This window comes from Leptinotarsa decemlineata, unplaced genomic scaffold (genome assembly GCF_025532065.1).
Source record: "Leptinotarsa decemlineata unplaced genomic scaffold, Ldec_3_MD MMD2_tig00026294_RagTag_RagTag, whole genome shotgun sequence".
Lineage (NCBI taxonomy): Eukaryota > Metazoa > Arthropoda > Insecta > Coleoptera > Chrysomelidae > Leptinotarsa > Leptinotarsa decemlineata.
In genome coordinates, this window is record NW_027412674.1 from 12,081,711 (window position 1) to 12,108,347 (window position 26,637).

Sequence of the window (26,637 nt, forward strand, 5' to 3'; positions counted from 1 at the left end):
TTGTTCATAAGCAATATTATTGTTCGTAACATTTGAAAAGGTCAACCAAAACAACTGAGTTTTTATATTCAGAATTACTTCAAACAGGCTGATCCAGAAAATCAATTTAACTCAATCCAAAATTCCAAAAATTGCATTCCAACATGTATGCATGTCATTGATACCAAATTTCAAAAATTAAACGAGAATGTTTGCGACACAAATTTCAACGTTAAATGCTTTTAACAAAGAAGGCACTCACATTATTAAATTCGAAAATATAGTAATATTCGATGAAACTCAAAATTACTATCCAAAAGTATGCAGAGAGGCGATATAAATCCAAAAACACAGGAATCATTTCAATATGAAAGAAGAGGCAATGGACATTAATAAAATCTGGATACCTTTCCTTAATTGTACACAAACAAGGTCAGAAACCACGCCACGTCCACTGATAATAACATCGTAATTCCTGCGTTCGGAACTCAAAGATCAACTTGGGCACTGCGACCATTTACCACATCGCCTTTGATAATATCTACCGCAGTAGTAGACGAAACATCAGCCATATAAACCTGAAGACTACGGCCGATGTTGAAAGAGGATTGTTTCCGTGGAATCACCTCTGAAGAAACTAGCCCTGCCAGCGAAAAGTCAAGAATAAATCGGCCTTCAAGCCGGGCAAAGATACTGATATATTAGACAACGTTTCGCGACAGCCTGAAAAATTCTAAAAACAAAGTGATAGCTTTGTCGCTCGTCATATTTAGTTACTGTACTTCTATTTTTTTACACGCTTTATATTAGCTTCACCTGTATGTATGTATGTTTGTAACTCTCAAGCTCGAGATCTGTATTTGACAGAATTACCGATATTATTGCTTAATCTATTCGCGGGCAGATGGCGCTGTATGTAACCCCCCTTGATATATCGAAATTATTGCTTGATCTATTCGCGGGCAGATGGCGCTGTACGAAAATATCAATGGTCATTTTTCTAAACAACATACGGCTGAGTAATCCCAAAGTTTAGATAAAATAAATATAGTTCAAATATAGTATGCTTTTAAAGCATACGAAACTAAAAAATTAAAAATAAATATAGTTTAAAAAACTAAACTAAACTAAAGAGAACATCGAACTAAAAAGTTGAAAATATTTTTTTAAAATAAGGTTAAAACAATAACGAACGAAAAATAGTAGTATTATTATAAAAATAGCGTGGACGCTTTGTGCCATATTTTTTGTATATCAAGCGCCCGACGCTTTTTTCACATTAATACTAGTATTTTACGTTCATTATTGTTTAAAGCTCATTTAAAAAAATATTTTTAATTTTTTAGTTCGATGTTCTTTAAATAGTGTTTTTTACTTTTTTAAACTGTATTTATTATAAGTAAAAATACATCAACTATAAAAGAAAACATATTTATTGTGAGACAATTTCGTGAGTGCTAGGGAAAAGTATCAATAACAAAATTGAAAAGATTATATTACTACTGTCATTGATATTGAGTTTTTGGTTAGAAATAAAAAATTATTCGTCCCAAGTTGATACAAAAATGTTTCAAGTGTTTTACAGAATGTTTTACGATGACTAGAGATGGTTTTGGCGATGAGATAAAAGAAGGTTCTGTACATACAATGATATAAATCAATTATTATGACAATAACCAACATTTCCAGTATTCTAAGAAATACAAAATATTCAGATTAACTCAGACCACTTGAATTAAGTAGTAGTACAACAAAAACTGAAAATATTTCTGTCGGAAAACATAAAACACTTAATGAATACTGAAATCTAATCAAATCGCACTCGCCCACAACACAACTAATTCTATCAACAACTCGAAAAACGTCAAAAGTCCTTCAAGATTTGTTGGACAACTATGGCTATAGCAATTTGTTCGTGATAGTCGTATATGAGTATGATTATACAGACAGAAATAAAATGTTCCTGTGAAAAAATTTGAATATAAAGTGGTTTTTAATGAGGATGGGCCAAAATATAATCGTTCCGAGAATAACATGGGTTATTGGAGCAGGATGTAGCTTCGTTAAGTCAGTATAATAATTAGCTTCCAGCTAAATTTTCTTCAAACAGATGAGAGAAGACTAGATTCTATTTTCGGCGTATACAAATTAGTGTGTGAAAGAATAAGTGTCTGCAGGTAAAAGTTCCTTATAGGTAGCAGGTTGTTTTGAAAGTTTTGTCAGTTTTTGATTGATACAGAATTTTGTACTCTATACATTGATGTTGTTCATTTTTTCCAAATTTCAATTTTTTGACTATTTTAAGCTCAGCACTATATAAAGTAAACCTATTTTCCGACAATGTTTCTTTGCGAATTCAAACTGAACCAAAGCGCCGCCGAAACAACCCGAAAAATCAACCAGACATTTGGCAATGGGGAATGTTTCTCAATTTGAGTTATTACAGCAAATGCAAGTTTGAACTAAATAAAGTTGAGTTTAATTCATGAGTTTTTCAAATTCACTTCGAGAAGTATTCAAATTGATGTTTCAAATGCTGGGTTTTAATTTTTAAAGAGATTTGGTTCTAATTCACATATTGGCAACAGCGCCTATAAATAATTTATACGTACCTAGATATTCTACTTTAAAAAAGGAAAATTATCTTTATAAATCAACAATTAAGGCAAAATATAAATTATAATTCAATACCCCCTCCACAAGCCACATAAACAACAGTTGTTTTGTTATTCATTTATATAGAGGAAGATAGGTTAGGTGCACAAAATGTCATATGTCACAGAATGTCTCGGAACTCGGAACATAAGTAAACAGAACAGCACGCCTCTGAAATATGTCATCTCTGTTAGTCTCATACAGGTAACAGATTCATTGTCCGTCATTAGCTATAACCGATGTTGCCAAATGCTGAAATAGAAACGAATCCCTTTAAATGTTGAATGCATTATTTCATTCCTCTTTTTCAAGTATTTGAATAATTTTTTAAAGAAAAAGGTTAAAATGATAAGTTTAAAATGTGTTGCTTTAGAGCTCTTTTATGAAAACTGCTTGATTTTCGTCAGGAGGAAAATTCCCCATTATAGTGTTAATGAAGGCACTGTTCGAAGTTGGTTTGCGAGATTTCGTTCAGGAGATGAGCCCTGAAGTGGTCGACCTACAGTAATCCAAGACGAGGATTGGAGGATTCTGGTAGAGACCCATTACAAACGGTGGGTGAGATGGCGGAAAAACTGGGCATGAGCTACCATGCGGTTTTTGATGGTTTACATCGTGTTGAAAATGTCAGAAAGCTCGAAAAGTGAGTGCCCCACGATTTGAACGATCTACAGATATTGTCACGCTTCGAGGTCTGTTCTTCTTTGCTTTTGCGCATCGAATCGTCACGTTTGATGAAAAGTGGATCGTCTACGACAACAGGAGACGTTCAGGACAGTGGTTGGACACCAGAAAAAGACCATGGTTACTGTATGGCGGTATACAGTGGCATACGATGATTGTACTCCGAGCCAGAAAAGTGTTTGAAAGTGGTACAAGATCTTTTTTTTGGATTTCCTGTCCAAGGGCTCCGAAAATTATGATCCAGGGTTCATTTGATTTGGAATGACCTCTAACAACTTTTTGAAATATTTCAAGAGGGGCTCGAAAAAATTGCAAAAGTTATAAACAATTTAGTTAACAAAAAGGGGGGTTTGGTTTTCTGCAAATATCTCGGAAAATATTAAAAATATCCGAAATTTGAAAAAAGATCATTAAAGAGAAAGAAATTTCCTTAAAAAAAGTCCCACCTCCCGGAACTCTTATCACCAATATTTATAATTTTAATTTAGAGGCGAAAATAGCGCTAAAAGCGTGCGTTGCTTGTTTCGTACGCGCTTTGAACAATAAAAACTATTTTAACCCATTATATATCATTATTAGGGAAAAAAATTTACATGCCCTCTAGACACTTGAATATACTAAACTCCATGGAAAAAAAATCTTCCGTGATTAATTTATTAGATATACGTTAGGTAATCAACTAATTTTTACAAGTTTTGAATTTACATAAAAACATCAATTTTTTTTCACTTTCTAGAGCTTGTTTTGAAAGCCTTCAAAAAAGATTCCTGTTGGAAAAATAAAAAAATTGATTTTCCACTTTGTTATTAATAATGAAAGGCGTTAAAAAGTTAAAATTTTAATTGAGGCAATGAAAATTTTTTTTTATTCAAATTTATTCGTATTTTTATTATTTAAAGTTACATAAAAAAGATTTGTCATAATTTTTAGCTTTATTTGTTTAAAAAATTGTTATAAACAAATGTATTGTTTAAAAGATATTTGAATTTTTTTTGGGAGGATTCTTATCAGCGATGAATATTATAACTTTAAAAACAAAATCGTTTCTTGAAAAAATTGTTTTTATTACGTAAAAAAGCATGTGTTGATTGACAATTTTTTTGCTACTAATTATGTATAGTGAAGAACGATTTTCTTAAATCATAATTTCTATTTCTCTTCGATATTGTGATTTTTTTTTAATGTATTTTCTTCATTTAAATAATAGACAATTTTTTTAATTTAATTAATTTTTACGATATTTCTTTTAATATCACAAAAAAACAGACCTTTTTTGGACTGGGTGACTCCATCTACTAGCCTCTAGATCAAAAGCAACAAATAATCTTAATACATGTAACTGTAGCTGAAAAAATTAGTTCGTAATGAAAGAAACTAACAGAGTAAAGTAAACAGCACAACAGGGTGTTCATGGTTGTCATTTTAAATTTGTCACTGATACTGATATTAACGAAGCTGCCTTTTCAGAGAAAATTTCATATTCTTGTAGTAATTTTGGGTTTGAAAAACCATACGAATTGAACAGATGAACTATGAACATTAGATTAATCTACTTTGTGATATTGATGACTTATTTATTTTGTAGAAATTCATCTTCAATTAAATATATAGATATAGAAATAAAATACTTTGTCCAATTTCCACTTACTTAATGTATTGATATTAATACGACCAAGGTATTCTAACAAGTGTTAAAATACTTGAGAATGGTGTAAAAATCGAAACCTAGGTCGTATTAATATCAATACATTAAGTAAGAGGAAATTGGACAAAGTATTTTATTTCTATATCTATATCATTTAAATGAAGATTAATCTACGATAAAAGTAAAATTTCAAATCACTAATGAAAAATATTTAATTTTTTTTATAATCGACATGTCATACTCTGTAAGGTTTTAAATGATTTTCAGAAATATGTTAAAATTCTATTATCTTTGGGGTTGAGAGTTAGTATAACCGTTGACAGAAAGTTAATAGATTTTGTATATTTCTTCGATCATTTTTATATGATTCAGAAATCTTGAGAAAATCACATATATGAGCAATAATATAATCAGTTTATACTAAAAAAACAATTCATTTCAATTTTTTTTTAATGTCAAGGGACGTAGTCAAATTTTTTAATGCTGAATGCACCCAAAAAATCTATTCAAGTGTTCGTTAATTGTCTTATGTAACAGTTACCCGAGAAGCACGCCTCTGTGAGTTAGGCATTCGAAAGATACGACCCCCACGTTTTGGTTCAGATTGTACCGGGCCGGGCGCATTCCCCGGTTATACAAATGATCCTGATCCCCCTCCTTGGGTCCCCCGCGAGCACGGCTACCTGTCTTTAACCGCAGAAGTGTTTTGTTTTTTTGGTCGCGTTTTTTAGCCTCTAGCCGTCTTCATTTTTTATTGCCCCGACCCAGTCGACCCAGACTCCTCAACTCTTGTACTACCAAATGCGTTCCACGGTGATTGCATAACATTGTTGCCAAATCTATATAATAAAACTGTCAGAAATTTTGGAGGGAAAATCTGGCGTTCTGAAATGCGTTTACTCTCAACGTGAGCTCAAAAGTCCCGGGCCTAAGAAACAAAACGCATTTTTTTTTAAATTGGCTTTATTTATCAACGTTAACCTCCATTAAGAGCCACACAATCAATTCAGCGCCGCTTTACCATTTTAATACCACTTTTGTATAACGATTTACCTTTTGCTTCAGTTTTAGCAATACCCTCTTCATTCGACCGAAATTTCTTGACGGTGATCTGCGAACAGCCAGTAGTCGCTAGGAGCCAAATCTGATGAATACGGTGGATATGGAAGCAATTCGAAGTTCAATTCATGTAGGTTAGGTTAGGTCTAAACTGAGTGGGTCTATTCGACCTTCCACCGCAACCCTCAAGGGTTTATTATGGCTCAGACCCATTCACACTCGACTAAAAAAAACGTAGCTTCTTAACGAAGCCGACTAGTTTGTATGGTGAGTAGTCTTTCAGGTCAGATGGTAAGAGTACGACTCTGCCGAACTCTAAAAACCTAATTCGGTCCCTAGTGGGGTAGACACAAAGTAAATGCTCTGCTGTTTCATCATTTTCCAAACAGAGGCGACACACTGTCTTCCGACAGTCCGAGTGTCTGCATATGATGATTCAAATGAGAATGACCTGTAAGAAGGCCAGTTAGACATCCTAGTTCATCCCTACTGTAGTCCAACAACTGTTTGGTATCAAGCTTCGAAGGGTGAATAAACGCCTTGGAGTGAGCCAATCCTGGAAGATTCTACCAGAAGTCCATAAATCTTCTTGCCATCCAGGTGTTCAATCTTTGTTTGGCAAAGCCTAAAGTGATGCCAATGACAAGTTCTGGTCCGATGAAGCTGCTGGCAGCACCTTCCTTTGCAAGGGAGTCAACAGCCTCATTGCCTTCCAGGCAAGTATGGCCAGAAATCCAGACCAGAGACAATCTGTTAAGTCTTCCTATCGAGGAGAGTCGTTTTTGGCAATTTGCTACCAATTTAGACGTTGCTCGGTAGGAGCCAAGAGCTTCCAACGCCGCTTGACTGTCCGAGAACATTTTTATTGACTTGTGTATGACATTGGATTCTTTCAATTTCTCCGCACACAATTCAGTAGCGTGAATTTCCACTTGAAATACAGTCGCATAGGTTCCTAGACAGGTAGATGTATCTGTCCTGGGTCTGCGACTAAAAACTCCTGCACCGGAACCGGAAAGTGTTTTTGATCCACCTGTGAATCAACAACTATCTGCTCTTGATAGTTCCTTCTCCAGGAGGATCCAGTCCTCTCTACTCGGAAACAGTACTTTATAAGGCAGTTCTTAGTTGACAGTTGAAGGCATAAAGTCAGATGTCATTTCCAGAATGCTGTGACTTCTAGTGTCAACCAACAGTCTGTTACACTCCGCATTAAATTGATTTGTGCAATTGACAATGTGCACAAGTCTGTGTACAGTCCATCTAGCCTCTGTCTCCAGAAAAATGTGGGGAGGAGTTTTTTTTGTACCTTGGGAGCTGTCTGACTTGTCCATTTAGTTCAAGTCTCCAGAAAACGCTGCAGCCTCTTGGGCTTATTACGTTTACTCCCCTATCTTCTCATGACACCCATTCCATCAGTCTCGTTCCTTGTACTAGTTTGTACAGGTTCCGTGTTGGATGTTCGTCATATTCTTCTGGACGTAATTTTGTACGTCCATATATTGCTTGCCTCCTGCGATTCAGTGCCTCACATTCGCATAAGATGTGTAGAGCTGTTTCTTCGTTGCATAATCTGCAGCTGATGTCTCCGTTGTACAGCCCCATTTTCAGTTCTTCAGTTTTTTTCTTGGACGGTTCCCTAATGAAGGTTCTACTGTTTGTTGCCAGGTACTTTTTTCCAGTACTCTGTGTACTTCTTATTTGTCCATGTCCTAATCTGGTTTCGTACCAATGATTTTGGTACCCCCAGAGCTGGTTCAGGACCTATATATGAAGTTGATGATCCGCGTCTAGCGCATACATCAGCTTTTTCTTTACCTGTGATTTCTGAATGCCCTGGCACCCAGTACAAAGTTAATTTGTTCCTGTTTGCAAGTTCATTCAGTTCTTCATGGCATTCCCAGACCAGTTTTGATGTCACCTTCGGGTTTGTCAGAGCCCCTAGTGCGCTCTTGCTATCTGTAAAAATATTGATCCGCTCAATTTAAAAAGCCTTACACACTGCAAGATAGCATACACTTCCGCCTGAAAGACGGATGTGTATAGTCCTAGCGGATAGCTGTAGTTTAGATTTCTATCCGCTCGGTATATTCCAGCTCCCATTCCATGTTTGGTCTTCGATCCATTTGTATACCAGGTGTTTTTTCCAAACATGTTTTCGGGATGACTAATGCTCTTCCACTCTTCACGGCTTATGATTTCGGCAGTGACGTTTGTGTTAAAGTTGTACTTCAGTGTCATGTGATCCGTGAACATATTCAATATGTGCTCCTCCACTTGTTCCAAAATTTCTGTTCGCTTCGTTCTTTTGTAGTTCGGTGAGTTGTCCAGTCTGAATTGGCCCATCTTGGCCTCCCCCATTGTTACAAAGTGTAAAGGAGGTAGATTCAGGAGAGGAGCTAAATCTAGAAGGATCTCCATGGCCGCCGACGGTGTGGTACTGATGGCCAGACAAGCTTGTCTCTGTAAGCTACAATTCATGCAGCTTTGCTAGCGTTTTGATTCATTTGTGACACGGTGTGTTTTCTTGATGAAACAAAATTTTTTCTTTGCCATATGCGGTAGTTTCTGTGCAATTTTGGCCTTTAAACACTCCAATAACGCTATATAATCCACTGTTGATGGTATTTCCTTTCTCTAGATAGTCGATGAATATTACACCACCCAGATCCCAAAATACCTAGGCCATAACTTCTCCAGACAATTGTTGTGCTTTCGACCCCTTTGGACGAGGTTCAGCAGTTGCTCTGTACTCAGATGTCGAACGCTTTGATCCCGGGCTGAAGTGATGGATCCATATTTAATCCACTGTCACATATCGACGCAAAACTTCCGGCTCAGAATCATCAAAACGTTCTTGTTGTTGGTCAACAGTGAGCTCGAGCGACACCCACTTCGAAGAGAGCTTTCTCATAGTCAAATACTCATGAGGTATTGAACCAACACGTTCTCTAGATAACTTTACAATGCCAGCTAACCCACGCAACTCCACTTATCGATAATTCAAAACGATTTTGTGAATTTTTTTCACGTTTTTTGGTGTTACTGCCCTATTTTTGAGTTATATATAAATGCATGCAAATTATTATTTGTCTAATGCTTCCGTTTTGCCTTGTTTCTGAAGGAAACTAAAATTTTCTTTGATTCCATGGCATGGCATTCAAAGTTTTGCGGTTTTGTTTTAGTATTTTGTGTATGATGAAAGTTTTGTATCCATTATTGACGGCAATCTGTTTGATTCTTTTCAATTCTATTTGAAAATTTGACTGTAGGTATATGCTGAAAGTTTCGGAGAGTATAGGTTCATAGATTGATTGTTAATTGTTATAATAATAATAATAACAGGTCTTTATTCATCGTAATAAAAATAAACAGTAGAAAGATGATGCTGAAACATAATATGATGAATGGGCGAGGTTCAGCTATTATAGCTGCTTTCAAACTATAAAAGAATGCATGGTATCGTAAATAAATAATGAATTATTATAAAATAAAATAACTATAAAATAACACAAAATGATACAATCGCGATATGGTAAAACAACATCTGGGAAATCGAAACCTATTTGATAAGCATGAGGACAGTATTGTGCTAACTTATTGACTCGTTGACATTAGAGCTTTGAGTCTTTTTTTAAAGTTCTTGAGAGGTAACTGTTTGAAGTCTACAGGTATGGTGTTATACAATTTAGCTGCCATGTATGAGAAACTACGTGTAAAAATAGCCGAATTATGATTGGAAATAAACAAGAGGTGTTGATTGCGACTGTTATTGTTGAAAGATAGTGAAATGAGTTTATCACGCAGATAGGGTGGAGTTCCGGTTTGCAATATTTTATGAGTGAACGTGAGAAGGTGCAGTTCTCTCAGGGCATTAAGTTTCAGCCAACCTGAATTCTCAAAGGATGAGCTTATGTGATCGTATTTACGGATTCCATACGAAAATCGAATACAACTATTTTGTATTTTCTGAAGACGCCGATCATTAGTTTGTAGTAAAGCTGGTCCGTAAATGCTATCACAGTAGGCCAGTCTTGAGAGTATCTGAGACTCACAGAGGCTGAATTTCAAGTTTTTAGACATTACAAGTCTGCCTCAAAATATTGAAAGAAGACTTGCATACGTCATTAACATGTTTTGTAAATCTAAGTTCGGTGTCAAGCCATAAACCTAAATTTTTACTTGCCTCTACAAAAGGGATAGCGTGATTATCGATGTGAATAGATAGAGATTCACGCATCGTACTTCTTCTATTTTTTGGTCCGAAAAGCATAATATGCGATTTATTTGGATTGAGTTTTAAATTGTGTGCACAGGATATATCAAATAGCGATTTAAGATTTCTATTGATGAGTTTTTCGACCTCTTTAGTTTCATGAAAACTGAAAGACGTATATAGTTGGGTATCATCGGCGTAGTGGTGAATTTTGCATGTCTGTATGTATTTATGGAAATCACTTATGTAGAGAGCAAAAAGAAGTGGTGTTCTATCTGTATGTGTGGGTTAGTGATATATTGAAAAATTGTGTTTGTTGTTTGGGCGGCAGATATTCAAATCTAGGAAGTTCAGAAACTTGTGATCTTCCATTTTCATTGATGATTGGCAAAAATTAAGATGACGTATTTTGAACATAATAGAAAATGAGTATAAACTTTTATAACACCACATGCTACAATAGAAAATGTAATCAAAAAGTGTTTTTCGTGTTTTTCTGGAGGGTATTATGTCTATTGAGGTTATAATCCAGTTTTTACAACAGGGAAATATTGATTTTTACAAAGTGGTTAAACAATTGAATCATGTAATACTTATGGAAATAATGGAGATTTTTCCAGATGTTTCTACGCAGATATTTCAGATAATTATTGAAATGAACTAAATTTGTTTGTAATACCTGCCATGTAAGCAGAAAAATACGTATTTTGAATATCAACAGGCTCATCATGTCATGTTTTGATCTATAATAGATATGTAACAGCTGTACATTTTTAAAGAGTGGTGGTTTGACAACGCTGTAAAGCTCCAAACTAGAGCTATTTTCTCCATCTCGAGAAATACCCAGCCTTTAAAACGGCCTTACTATGACCAGCCAGATGGCTTGGCTGAACAATAAGTGTAACACCGGTGGAACGTCGTAATATTATGGGTTTTTATAGTCTCAGCCATTGTGGTTCGTCAAGAGGTGAAAGGGAGAAAAATAATGCACCCAAACAACCTTGACAATCTGATGAAGCTCGAATTATTGTTCGTCAGTAAATCTTGGTTTTATCTCCGAAGAATTTCAGGAAGGACACTATCTATAACATCTACGTTTTTTGTTTAATGCCTCAACTTATCAGTTTTCATCAATGATCTGAAATACCTATCAGACCAAAAAATTATAGGAGACCTGAATGAAAAAAGAAAAAGTAATATACCTAAATGAATGAAATCATACCCTATTTCGCTGGATTGCCAATTTGATTTTCGATTGTCTAATCTTCTTATACAGGGTGTTAATTGAGTATGTACCATAAATTCAGACGATTCTTAAGGTAATTTTAAGACGAAATGTTCATATGAACATGGGTCCGCAAATCATTCGTTCTCAAGATACACGGTGTTGAAATAAAAGAAAAGTTATTCGTAAATATCTTAAATATCCTTTACCTAATTTTATTGCAATTTTGCAATGGTATTTATAACATTAAGGAGTTAATTTAGCCCGAACGTGATTCAATTTATTAAGTCCAGTGGCGTCTCGAGTGAGATTTGAACGAATAGTTTTGACTTAAAAATGTACGCCACTGACTTTTGTGCAATTTTTATTATTTCTTTGGATCAAGCAATTAGAAATACAACTTTTTCGTTTCTTGCTTAGTTTTTAAGAAAAAAAAGTCGACCTAATTGCATAATTAGGTCGACCTAATTATGTAACAATAACAACAAATATTAAATAACATTAACATCTAGACTAACGAATTACACTAAATCAAGTGTTGGAAATGGTCTTCTTCGGCTTCGATACAACAGTCTAGCCGCCGCATCATTGAATTTCGCACTCTCCTGAAAATACCTGGCGTATTTTTTATTATGTCACATGAATTAAATTTTATTCCGTAAATCCTCTTCACTTTGAATAGCAGTTTTGTATACCAACGCTTTAAGGTGTCCCCAGAGAAAATAATCTAAGGGAGACATTTCGGGCGAGCGAGGTGGCCATGGGTGTGGGCCTGCTCTCCCAATCCAGCGATTATGGTAATTTTCATCCAAAAATTGCCGTGCCACCGCACCAAAGTGTGGTGGAGCACCATCGTGCATGTACCACATACGGAATCTTCCATGACTGGAATTTCTTCTAAAAGTCCAGGTGAAACAAATTCTAAAAACCTTCGGTATTCTCCTCCATTAAGTATAGGTGGAAGGAAGTGAGGCCCAATGAGATGGTCACTGACAATTCCAACCCGAATATTAAAAGAAAACTGTTCTTGAAAATTATTTTCTATCAAAGCGTGTGGATTGTTTTCGGCCCAAATGTGATTGTTGTGGAAGTTAATAATTGAATTGCGAGAAAAACAAGCTTCATCTGTAAACAATATTCGACTTAGGAAACCTGGACTTCTTCTTATTTTACCGCGTTACCAATTAGAAAAAGCTAGTCTTACAGGCAAATCTCTGGGCAATAGAGCTTGCACACGTTGCATGTGATAGGAATATAGCTGCTGGGCTCTTAAAATCTGCCACACTGTAACATGGGTAATATTCAAGTCTTCAGCTATTTTCCGAGTACTGGTATGAGGATTTACTTCAATTTCATTTAAAACAGCTTCTTCAATTGGAACTGTTCGTACCGTTGCAGGCCTCCAATGACGACTGTCGATTTTCCAAAGCAGCCTGTTTCAGAAAGTCGTGCATGGAGACATACAAAAGTTCTTCTATTAGGCACTACACGCTGAGGAAATCTTCATGGTAAATGCGTCTTGCAGCATTAGAGTTTCCGTGAGCCATTCCATAACAGAAATGCATATCTGCCATTTCACTGTTAGTAAATTGAACCATGTTTTACAAAAATGGTTCGAAAAATAACCACTTAACACACTTTTCATAACAATAATGAATTGAAAGCTTATAGAGTTGACAACAACTGTCAAGTTGTTTATTAAATGCTGCAATCGTTTTCCAAGGCAAGCCTTGATTATTATTTATGGTATTTTCAGAAGAGTGCGAAATTCAATGATGCGGCGGCTAGACGGTTATATTAAAGCCGAAGGAAAGCCATTTCCAACACTTAAGTTAGTGCAATTCGTTAGTCTAGACGTTAATGTTATTTAATATTTGTTGTTATTATTACATAATTAGTAATGAAAAATTGTAAAAATGATAATTTCCAAAAGAAACATTTAATTCCCCATATTATTCCTTGTGAGGTCCAGGGATATGCAATTAGGTCGACTTTTTTTTTCTTAAAAACTAAGCAAGATACGAAAAAATTCAAGAGACAAAAAAGTTGTATTTCTAATTGCCTAATCCAAAGAAATAATGAAAATTACACAAAAGTCAGTGGCGTACATTTTTAAGTCAAAAGTATTCGTTCAAAACCCGCTCTAGACGCCACTGGACTTAATAAATTGAAGCACGTTCGGGCTAAATTAGCTCCTTAATGTTATGAATACCACTGCCGAATTACAACAAAATTAGATAACGGATATTCAAGATATTCACGAATAACTTTTTTTTTATTTTTATTTTAACACCCTGTATCTTGAGAACGAAGGATTTGCGGACCCATATTTATATGAACATTTCGTCTTAAAATTACCCAAATAATCCGTCTGTTGAATTTATAGTACATACTTAATTAACACCCTGTATAATTAAAAGAACTGAACTGAAAGGACGTACTGAAAGGATGTATGACTTTGAACCCATGAGTTATCACTAATGACACCTGCTTCGAAATACTAGGCAATCTAGTCGTAGAAAGCTTTTTTTTTGACTTAACAAAACAAATCACGATGATTAGAACGAGATTAAATTCATTTGGAGAAATATTCCCAGGTAGTTTATTCCACATGAACGCAGTTATCCAAATGAAAAAGTTCTCAAACTGTGAAGTTTGAAGTTGAACCTCAAAACAATGAGCTTATTTTTGGTATGTAACGCTCTTGGTGGAATCAAATGTGCCACTTGAAAACCTCCCGTGAAAGTATCTATAGAAGAGAGACAAATCTCCAACCTTTCTTCGATGTTCCAGAGTATCAAGGTTGCACGTAATGTTCGCTTCTCCAATCAGGCGGCTCTTTTCTGAATGTTTTCAGCTTCAGGGTATGCTTGGTGGCGCAGCTCCATACATGAGAACAATACTCCAAAGAAGTTCTGATCTGAGCTCTTTACAGCATCGAAAGTTGCTGAGGTACGTTCAGTTTTCTAGTTCGGAACAGTGTACCAAGCTTTTGAGAAGCAGCCTTTGTAATTCCTGCAACATGATTGTGCTAAGACATATTGGTGTTCATTTTGACCTCCAACAAACTTATCAAAGCAGAAAGTGAAATTTTCTGTCCTGGCACTGTTATATCCGGTTCGGAGACATTTATCTTTTTGGAAAAAAGCGTGTTCTGTGAATGTCATCATCAAGAGCGAAAATCACCTTCAATGGAGCGTCCGGAATATACTCCTCAGAAAGGTATCTTTCCAACGCCATTCTTCACGCGGACGAAAACGAGGAATCAAAAGTAAGTCCCTTGATATTTTTGTTCTTGATATAATTTCAACTACTGTTTGTTTTTCGGCATTATTTTTGGGAATAACTGATACCACGCACTTCAAATATTTTCCAGCAGTTCACTTTTCCAAACCAATTTCTGAGCTGATATTTACGTACAGTCATCTGTTACTACCTATCACTATCATTTAAAGTCTCTGAAGTCTCTGAACGGCTGTAAATTTATAAAAATGTTTTTTGTTCAAGTAAAAATCAAACACGTTTCGTGAGTTTCAATTAGCAAAAATTCCTTACCACAAATAAGCGACAGTCCAAACAGGTTCGTATCTAGCATGCCCAGCTGGGCGAAGTGGCGACATGTCTGATGATACAACTCTCTCACTCTGGATTTTGCTTGAACTATGAAGTAGAGAGTTTGTTGATTCAGCAGGTGGAGGGCCAAAAATCGAGCTGATGGGGGGAGCACTGCTGCCGTTCTGCAGGCGGCCAAAGGGGCGCTCACCGTGCACAGACCGGCGCGCATGACCCGCTCATCTCTTCAGGGAGGGCGCCCGCTCACCTGAAAAACAAAAATAACCTCATTATATATAAAAAAAAACAATTTAGTAGACTCTCTCAAGAACGTTACACAACCTAATGAAAGAACACGAACAGATTAAATCACGGGGATTGCTCTTTTCTGTGTTTGGGGGCAGAGCTTTATACATGAGAACAATACTCCAAAGAAGGTTTTATCTGAGCTTTGTAAAGCATCAAAAGTTGCTGAGGTGGTACAGTTTTCTGGTTCGGAACAGTGTTCCAAGCTTTTGAGAAGCAGCCTTTGCAATTCCAGCGACGTGATTGTGCCAAGTCATATTGGTGCCCATTTCAAACCCCAACAAACTTATCGAAGCAGAAAGCAGGATTGTCAGATCTGACACCATTATATCCGGTTCGGAGATATTTATCTTCTTGGAGAAAACCGATGCCTGGGTTTTTGTGGCATTGAGTTGAACCTGGTTACTTTCTCGCTGATTCATGTGAATGTCCAAAGTTTAAGTAATAAAACAGACTTTATTGATATTCTAAATGATGAGGTGGTACCAGATTTTCTATGTATGACGGAGCATTGGCTGGACGAGTCTAAATTAGAATTGATAACCCGTAATGGATACAAAAAAGTGTCTCAATACTGTAGGACTCAACACCCTCATGGAGGGTCGGTGATTTATGTTAGGGAGGGAATAATGCGAGATTATCAGGGAGTAGCGGATTTACAAGTTTTCGCGGAAGATCTATGCTTTGAATTATCTGCGGTTGGTTATAAGAGTGATTCCATGATTATTATGGTGATATATCGGTCTCCTTCCTCAAATACCCAGGACTTTTTCTATCGACTTGAAGCTATTTTGGCTATTGTAACAAAGAAATATAAAAGGATGGTACTCTGTGGCGATTTCAATATAGATGGATTGAAAATAAATTGTAATGACACCAAATTTTCATTTGACATCATTGAGTCATTTGGTTTGATCAGTCATATTAAAGTTCCAACTAGAATAAGGACTCACCAAAATGGTACTACATCTGCAACCAACTTAGAATATGTAATTTCTAATTCATCCATCTATCAAGTCAAAAGTTTCGATCCGGGATTCTCAGACCATTTAGCCCAAATGTTGGAATGGCCAAGGGTGGAACAGGTGAGTTCAACTGATAAAAAAATTGAAAAACGCTTGTTGAATCCGAACACTGTATCAGAGTTCGAATTTTTGTTTAATAGGGAAATCATTGAACTAAATACGTTTGATGAGATAGATATTGCCTTCGATACCTTCTGGAAACACTTCCAATGGTGTTATCAAGTATCACATCCTAAGAAACTATTGAACATTAGTAGAATAACTAAGAGTTATAATCCTTCGCGACAAATTATAGAGGAATTAGGTAATTTGATAACAGATGAATTGGGACAGGAAAAATACTTCCGATGAGACAATCCATTTGAATTACGAAACCAGGAAGCGTAAACTAAAAGTGTTATTGTGCCAGGAAAAAAAGGAATATTATTCCTCCCTCATAAATGATTCTAGCAATAGAAATAAAAAGATTTGGGAAATAGTCAATATGAAACTTAACAGGCAATCTACAGGAGTGAAACGAATATCAATTGGATGATATACTTGATGATCCTATCAAAGTTGCAAATATTTTTGCGGAATATTTTGCAAAATCTATACAAGATAAAATTGCCAGGGTTTATAAAATACCTGTACAAAACACCGGCACAACAGGGATACATGTTCCCAATTCGTTCTACTTCTTACCTTTTTCTGATTATGAGATTAAAAATATCATATGTGGACTAAAAAATTAGAAATCTCTTAGTATTGACGAAACTCCTATGGAACTCAAAAAAAAATGTCAAGATCTCCTTTCACCGTATTTGTCGAAACTAATGAATATGTCTGAAAATGGCAAATTTCCCACTGCCTTGAAGGTGTCGAAGACAATACCTGTTTACAAAAAAGGTGATCCAGAAAATATTGACAATTATAGGGGAATAGCGGTGCTCAGTTCCTTTTCAAAAATTTTCGAACGAGCCATGTATGAGAGACTTTCAGATTACTTGAAAAAATTTGATTTGCTACCCATCAGTATGGATTTGCTACCCATCTTCCTGGTGTTGAGAGAAAACTGAACTCTCACCTTTTATTTACCTAGTTTTTTTTTATTGAAACTTAATATTGGTTGTGAATTTTTGGTAAATAATAAACATATTATTATTATTATTATTATATACTAAACGGATTCTTACAAATGAGTGGAAGAGAGAAATAAAACTTAAAATTGTATGAAATTTGATTTTGAATAATTTTTTTAACAACTATTTTCCGTGTAAAATTGAAAATGAACGAGTTATTCAATTGATAAAAATATACCCTTAAATTCAAGGTGGCGAATGACGCAACAACAGAATTCGAAAAGAAAATTGCCAGTAAGAATGTTTGCCTTGTCAAATCCTAACTTGACTGGGCTATTTCTTCTTTCCTTTTACTTCACTCAAAAAAGGCAGTTTCTTTGTATCAGTCAATTCCTTCAATTAGTTTTGAGAAAATAAACACTAATTCATTGAGCAACTGTATAAAACAACTTAATTATTATTAACATTTAATTAATGATAGTTTCAAAAATTATAGAAGTACACACGAATAAATTATACTTTCCTGATGAACAATATCAACGAAGAAGACAAAGTTCGAATCAATTTTTTTATAGAAAAGATTGCATTCTCAACCTAGAACTGGCCTCAACATTACACACAATGGAAACATGTTAGTGTTTCATACTTAGACGTGGGAATTTATAAATTATAATATTTCATAATGAATCGAGGTTTCTTATAGATTTAAATTCATTCATATATTTTCTTTGATTCTATTACCTCAAACATTTTTTCGGGAAATTTTCGGAATTTGTATGCAAGTTTCTAGTAAAGTAAAAAGAGAAGGTTGATTGATTGTCTGTTGAAAGTTGAGAAATCTTGCTTTGAATATTACTTAGAATGTTATCTAAGGTTTCCTTATCAATGTTATCAAAGGTTTCCTTATCACGCCAGCTTGATAACAAACTGTCCACGCCCTCATCTGTAGTTGTGTGGCTTTGACTACATAATTTTTCTCTAATAGATTCTCCAGTGTATTTTTCATCAAGTTGTGAGATTTATTTCAGTTTATTTGAAGTGGTGTACCACTCACTTGTCCCCTTATTTCCGTTCTCTCACTTTTCTCGAGGACTCAAGCCCCCCTTTTGGAAATCCTAGCAGGATTTCCAAAAGGAAATGTCTGTCCAAAAACCACGCTCTATGCTGTCTCAACTATTTGTTGGTCAAACCGGGCGATATTTCAAAACACGAGATTCAGATGACATGAGAGACTCTACGAAACTAAATATCAAAAACCACCACACTTCGTTGAACGTGAAAGAGAACATGTACTCATTTTTACTGTGAATATCCAACTATTGTAGACGTTTTTTACTTTTTTTTTAATGTCTAAACAGGAATAAATCCCAATAACAAGACATATTAATTTTATTAACAAGCATGTTACAGTTTATATCTGCCTATATACACACAATACACATACATATATACAAACATATATACACATATACATGAATACAATACTAATTTATCAATTAGAAACACCTGAAGCGAGTAAACAAAAAACAAAGTAAAGTAAACATTTATGAGAGTTAAGCAAAAAATTAGGTGGAACACTTGTGTGTAGCAAGCTTGGAGAGTAATTGAAAAAAACCATAAGTCAGATATAGAGTAAAAACATAGTTCAGGGTGTATTACAAAAAAAGCATAATTCAGCAGTAATACAGTAGTAGTAATAAGCACACATGGTGGAATAACTTTCAATTTGGGCTCATGTATTTTGACTAGAGTGTAAAAGTTTCTTAACGTGGTTCTTAACTTGACCAATAGGTTCATAATAAATGTCGAGATTTTCACAGAGTTCATTGTTAAGTTTGCTCCTTGCAACAACTGGTGACTTGAGTAATATGTTTGTTCTAGAATTTGGTAGATAAAAAGTCAGTTCAGTTCTAGAATTGATTCGTGGAACATGAAACCACATGTTAAACCACATTTATCTAAAATATTTTTGAGCGAAATGATACACGACAGTGTTAACACTAGAAGGGATGTCGAGAGCCTCAATACAGTATATTTTAATTCAATCAAATTCAAATTTAAAGAAACGTCCGGATGAAAGGAGAGGACAAATACCTGCACCAAGGCGTTCTAACCGTATAAAAGAACAAACAAGATGATAAAACGTCCAGTTTGAGTAGAGCCATGAAGATGATAGCACAACCTGTTATCGAAAGCGCTCGCATATAATATATTTCCTCAACAAGTTTGCTACTTATTTTTAAATTTAGATACATCTTTCCTTAACATTTATGTGAATACATGTTTAACCTCACTTATGTCTAAACATATGAATTTTTCGTTAGCATCATTTCATGCCCGTAACTAGGGAAACGGTATACAACAATAATTGTCAAACTTTTTATCATTTATAAATATTTACAACAAGTTTATGATGTCTCTTCTAATTTTGTTCAACAGATATAATTTTGTTTTCAATTGACATTAATTAACATACCCTGCCGTTTGTCTGTTTTATGAAAATAATAAATTTTTAGAATTCAAATATTGAATTTTGAATTTCCCGCTATTTCGTACTTGTTTTATGTCAATTATGTCAACTTCTAGACATGTACAGGGTGATCTAGCTATGAATTTTCCTGAGATGTTGTGAAATTTTTCACTCGTTATTTTATTACAATATTTACATAAGCTGCAGTGATAGAGCCTGAATGTTGACAGTTATACTTTATACTGTTATACCGTCTATACTGATATACTGTCCACACTGTTATACCGTAACGTAACGTCTGGGAAACCCATACGCAACTCTAGAGTCTTCAGTGGGTGTCCCTGACTCCTTTGGTTACAATATATGTTGAGAAACATACATATGCATGTTTTTCATATATATTTTCATATATTAATTTTGTTTATTTGTTAAAAACAATAAATTATATTGATTGATATATTTTTTTTACTATCTATTAATTCATTTTCCTGGGTGCACGGACCCCAAACGAAATCTGTTCTGAACAGCTGCCGTTTTTACAACGTGCTATGCTATCAATCTTGAGCTGTCGAAAATTACAAAAAAAAGGAAATTTGAGTCCAGCCGAAATCCAATCAACGCCGAGTGCTCAATAATAATAAATTTACGAACGCGATCATCGATGGGCGCCGGTCGTAGACGTGAGGAATGTTACCTGATGACCTTCAATAGTCAACCTGGGCGTGTGTTTGTGTATAAATATGATGTGTATATTTACACTCGTAAGAATTTTGCTACCAGCGATGTTTGTTTTCGTACCATTTTTGAAGACACCTGGGAAAATCAACGTTTACACGGAGTTTTCAAAAGTTCAGAGAGTGTTGACTCAAATAGTATTCATTACTAAGCGTAAAATTCTCATAGGCCAGGATGAATTTACATAGTCAATTATGAAGTTATTACATGCGTATAATAGTCCGATAAATGGAGAGGGGTTTATTTACAATCGGCTCGTCAATTTTAATTTTTTATATGTTGTTTAGAATGACCCGAAAGTGTTTAAAAAGTATAGTTTAAGTGAACGGTATAGTGCAACCTACATTCCAACAGCTTCCCTTTAATAATATAGTTAGGGAGATAACTAATTTCGTTATCCAATAATCATTTCTGATTATATAAGAATCACAAAAACCATGCAATATTTTAGTGATGATATATATATATATATATATATATATATATATATATATATATATATATATATACATATATATATATATATATATATATATATATATATATATATATATATATATATATAAAAAATCTAGACAGGTTAATGCAGTGAAGCTGCTGGAAAACAATTCCATGAAAATCAAAAAATAAACAGATAATTACTTCTTGATCACTCCCATATTGATTTCAATTTAAGAGCCACCGGTAGACAGCGGTTTCAGCCTATTGGGCATCGTCAGTACTGGGCAGGCGGTCCTCGATTGAAGACAAAATGAGAAAAACCAAGAAAGTACTTGACAAAACTAGCTGCGTAATCGCAGTTTGACCAATCAACCGCAGTTGTCGGTTGATTGGTCAAACCACCAATACTGACATAAAAACTTGGCAAGTTGACTTGGGTGTCACACCAATAGGTGGTTCCACTTATGTTTCGCCTGCGTTTACGCAGCTATTTTCATCAAGTACTTTCTTGGTTTTTCTCATTTTGTCTTCAATCGAGGACCGCCTGCCCGGTACTGACGATGCCCAATGTTCTGAAACAGCTGTCTACCGGTGGCTCTTAAATTGAAATCAATATGGGAGTGATCAAGAAGTACTTATCTATTTATTTATATATATATATATATATATATATATATATATATATTTTATATATATATATATATATATATATATATATATATATATATATATATATATATATATATATATATATATATATATATATATATATATGATGTGTTGTTTTTCCAGGTGTTAATCCGTTGTGTACTATTCGATAGTCGACGTTTCGCCATCATCTCAGATGGCATTATCAAGACGAGTTACTGCTTCGCTTCGAGAGGTGTAACTGATGTTAGGTTCTTCTTCTGGTGTTTTTATATGGTTTCGCTTGCGTAAGTTGTATGGATTTGTTACCTGTTTTTCCACCTGAGGGTTGTTGATGGCTTTTGGCGGTTCTCCTACCTGCGATGCGAAACCATATAAAAACACCACAAGAAGAACCTAACATCAGTTACACCTCTCGAAGCGAAGCAGTAACTCGTCTTGATAATGCCATCTGAGATGATGGCGGAACGTCGACTATCGAATAGTACACAACAGATGAACACCCGGAAAAACAACAATTCATATTCTACCATCCGTGAAAACCTACATTGTAATATATATATAAAGAGAAATTTTATCGAGTGGGTATGATATAAAAATCAAAAATGAAACAATTAGTGGACACAACACTCCAAAAGTGGAGCAAACCGCGGACACGTGTTGTGTCCACTAATTGTTTCATTTTTGATTTTTACATCATACCCACTCGATAAAATATCTCTTTGTATTTATATCCTGGACCCGGATGTCACGCAGGTAGCTATAGCTGCCTACGTGGTCATGTTAGATGTAGCCTGGAAATTCTAGGTCTTCTAACTGGAACCACAAATGTGCGGTTGGCTCCTGTTGTTGACTCCGTTCGTTTGTGTTGTTTCCTGCTGTCGGCAAACAAGTGTTGCCCATCTTTACACTTGGCTGTACCGCGCTGATAAGGCCAATAGCCAGAAACACGTGTCCGCGGTTTGCCCCACTTGTGGAGTGTTGTGTTCACTAATTCTTTCATTTTTGATATATATATATATATATATATATATATATATATATATATATATATATATATATATATATATATATATATATATATATATTGTTCCAATTTTCCCCAAAACAACTAGATGGGGATGAAAACACAAAAATAGGAGGGAAGTTTCAATATGGTGTATCCATACTTTTCAGCAATGCTCTCAAGGACATACACTTTTTCAAATGATTTTGTCTGTAAAACTTCAAGTAGTTGGTTTTTGGTATAGTATTCTTCAAAATATAAATTGTTATCCATTCAAAAATTTTGTATTTCATCTCTCCTCGAATTTTTATTCGGTACTTTGATGAGCTGTCGCGAATGATAGGAAGTATTGTCAAAAACTATTACACTATTTGCATCCAAATTTGGGATCTATGTATTTTCAAACCATTCCTCGAAAATATTTGCTTCCATATTCTTATGATAGTCAACATTGCAGTCCTCAAGTTTTTTTCCATATAATTTCAAAGAATTCGGAACCCATCCTTTACTTCCTCCGCAAAGCACAATGATTAGTCGGTCCTTCATTTGCAGGGATGTTAGGCGTACACATTCTCGATCCATCAGTCCAACCTTTCGTAACTGTGTCGTGAGTGTCATACCAAGTTTCGTCCAAATAGAAAATTTGTCGTTGTTCTTGTCCATATTTATTCATTTGTTGTAAGTATTTGTTACACAATTCCACTATTCTTCTGCTTTCCAAAACTGCTTGACGTTTGTTTATTCTTTTAAATCTAAATCCTTGTTTCTTTATCCAATTCTGAAGAGTTTTGTCACAGCAGCGCACGTTATGGCCGGAAGTATTCAATTTCTTCCTTAAATTTTTAGTTGTAGCAATCTCATTGCTTTTGTAAAAGTCCTATATTGTTTTTTTCAATGAATTTTATTAGATGAACATCTAATTTGGTAATCCTGTATCTCATCCCGTCTTGCGTTCATAAGGTTTGTTTTACGTACAGTTGAGAAAATAATTTCTATCGAATCTGATACTGCTTGTAATAGCTTGTTTCCCTCGGAACCAAACTTGAGATGTAGATTCTTATATACATTGAAACGTACTCACTGTGTTCCAATATTCAAATGCATCTGAATCTAATTCACTGGTATCTCTTTTTCGTATTGTTCACCAGCGCTATTGGAATCACTGCACAGGAAAAAGTCTGCGTTGTTATCACACTCGTTATTACTATTAGTACTTGTACAAGGACGCCACATTTTAAACAGATAACAAAAATTTTTAGTAATTATAACTGCACCAATATCGAATTTCAACTCTCAAATCGTGATCAGTCCCTGAACTGAACATTGACAACACGACAGCTCGCATTCTATTCGTCACCGTAACATGACTTCAAATTTAATTTTATGACTCCTCAGCCAATCATAAAACTCAGTTAGTAAAAATTATCCAATACAAACCGCCAATTCTGCAGTCCACGTGGACTATTTCGCAGCCGGTTCATTTCTGATGTATTACAAAAACACTTTATTATGAGATTTTCACTAAAGAATTTTACAAAAACGCAACACGTGTTTCGTTCGGGCGTATCTTCACTCGCCCGAAGAAGCCATTGTATGACGAAACACGTGTTGCGTTTTTGTAAAATTGTTTAGTGAAAATCTCATAATAAAGTGTTTTTAAAATACGCTAGTTATGGATTTTTATCAAGTATCGGCCGATTCCATCATATATCGATTCATTTCTATGTATTGGTTTTTTTGGCTTTTGAGAGTGCCGCAATCTTTAAATATTCACAATATCGTTTACTTCGACTATACCAATATAAAAAATCACCTAATCGAATGTACGTAGTCAGTGAAATTTGAACATTCACCTTATTTTTTTAACAATCCACGTACACACCGCGGAAAAACTGACTTTTATAGGAAAATTTTGGATAACTTGGGTTATATTATTGCAATTTTACATTAATGATGTTAGTTCGGAGATAATACTAATATCTGAACCACTTTAAATTGTCTGAACCCGTTCCTAACCTGCTCCGTTCTCCTCATTATAAGAATTTGAACCCTTTCAAAATGGTATGAATGAATGTGGTAGCCACTATGTCGGTCATGAATTATTCAAAATTGCAAACGAACCTATAAACATTAGTTTATTGCGTTGGACATTAAAAATCGATCCATATTTTCCGTCTGGTCTCATCGCGGATCGCTTACAGAAGACAACATTAGATATTTCATCTGAAAGGCAAATTCAATTTTTATCGTCTTTTTCTGACTTGCATTATAACCGGTATCCAAACACGGTAGCAGCTTCTCAACGTAGGACGTTGAATCCATAGCTGTTTGCAAACTTGTTTTCTTTTATTCAAGTCTTTTACCATTTTCGAAACAATGGCAACCAAACTGATCAATGAAATGCTTGAAAAAACGTACCGATTCATCGAGATATGTTTAATTCAAAAATGACCTTGTTTCAAGAAATTTTCGGTATGCTCCATCGAATATATATTGTTTTATTTCAGCAAATAGTATTCCTTCAAAAAACACAGGTAAACAGTGTTTTTGTCACATGAACTTTGTGATGTGTTTTGTTTATGTTGGCCTACCCCCATTATAAATATATAATAATTTTGTTTCAATCCACATCCAGTTTTTTGTGACAGCTATATTCATTTCTGACCTAATATACGTCATTTGGGCGGCTGTATAGCTATTGCATAAGCTAACATACATTTTATTTTCGTTAGGAACATCGCAAATATGCAACGATAGTGTTCTACTAACCCTGACAGTTTTCTTATGTGTCTAAAGAATCAGCTTTTACATTCCAGCGTCGAAATTTCCCCCCATCAATTGAACAGTGCTTTTAAGAATATTTTGGATTTACTGTGCAGCATCAAGATAAATTCTGGGTCCCAGATAAATGTTGTGTGACGTGTGTGAGACGTCCATTATTTGGGCTTTTATTTGAGTCAAACAAAAATAAAAGGAATTACAACGAAGTTCAAACATACTATCCAGTATCCAAACTTGCCTTCGGCCAACAGACCCATCCTACGTACTGCCGAACTGCTTGTGCTGAAGCCTCCAAATCGAACAGAAAGTCGGGATTCCAGTCTGGCAGAACTTGTTCGCATGAGGAATATGAAGATAGTGACCCAAGTTATGAACCGCAAACTTCAAAAGAACCGCACTTATTGACACAAAGTGATTTAAACGATTTACTTCGTGATTTGAATTTGTCTAAATGAACAGGCTGAGCTTTTGGGGGTCTAGATCAGGGTCTCCAAACTTTGAAGCCTTCGGGCCATAATGATTTTTTCAGTTTGTTCCAAGGGCCAATTTCTGCCCTTGACTATATTTATAGACTAGGATAGTCGCAAAGTGCGTGACCTAAGCAAACTTACGCTTTTTTTGCATTTCAATTATTATTGTGTATTGTGACACTTAACGACATCTAGTGGCGAGTAGTGGTACTATGTACTATCTTTTTCAGCTACCCGCTAGGTGGCATTAGGCGTAATTAAATATTTGGAATTACCGCGTTGGTTCGAGAAAGTTCTGGTTCTAGCTAGTGTATTTCGATCACCTCGAGATGTCAGTAATAATTGTATATAAAAAGGCTAGCGGCGCAACTGCGAGTTAGTCTGCGTAGGAAAGGCGAAGGGAGCCAAACTGTCTATTGTGAAATAAAGTAACACCCGTCAATAAAAGTATTTTGATTTGACTTATTGTTTTTATGTGTGATTTGTTAGTATGGAAAATAAGCGAAAAAACGACAGTGAAAGAAAAATGGAACTTTCAGTATTTTGTGATTGAGTCTAGTAATAAGGCGCTATGTTTAATTTGTAATGAAACCATAGCTGTTCTCAAAGACTATAACATTAAACGACACTATGAATCGAAACATCTTCAAAGTTTCTCCAAGTATACAGGAAGTTTGCG

At 35.0% G+C, this 26,637-nt stretch overlaps 1 protein-coding gene across 1 annotated transcript in view; it reads right to left on the reverse strand.

The window, feature by feature from the left end:
* Window positions 1-26,637, reverse strand: part of ex (FERM domain containing expanded) — a 97,012-nt gene that overhangs the window by 22,749 nt on the left and 47,626 nt on the right. The window contains exon 2 of the mRNA XM_074180433.1: window positions 15,019-15,283. Coding sequence (XP_074036534.1) covers window positions 15,019-15,247 — 229 coding nt within the window. The 5' untranslated portion in view covers window positions 15,248-15,283. The remainder of the gene's footprint in view (window positions 1-15,018; window positions 15,284-26,637) is intronic.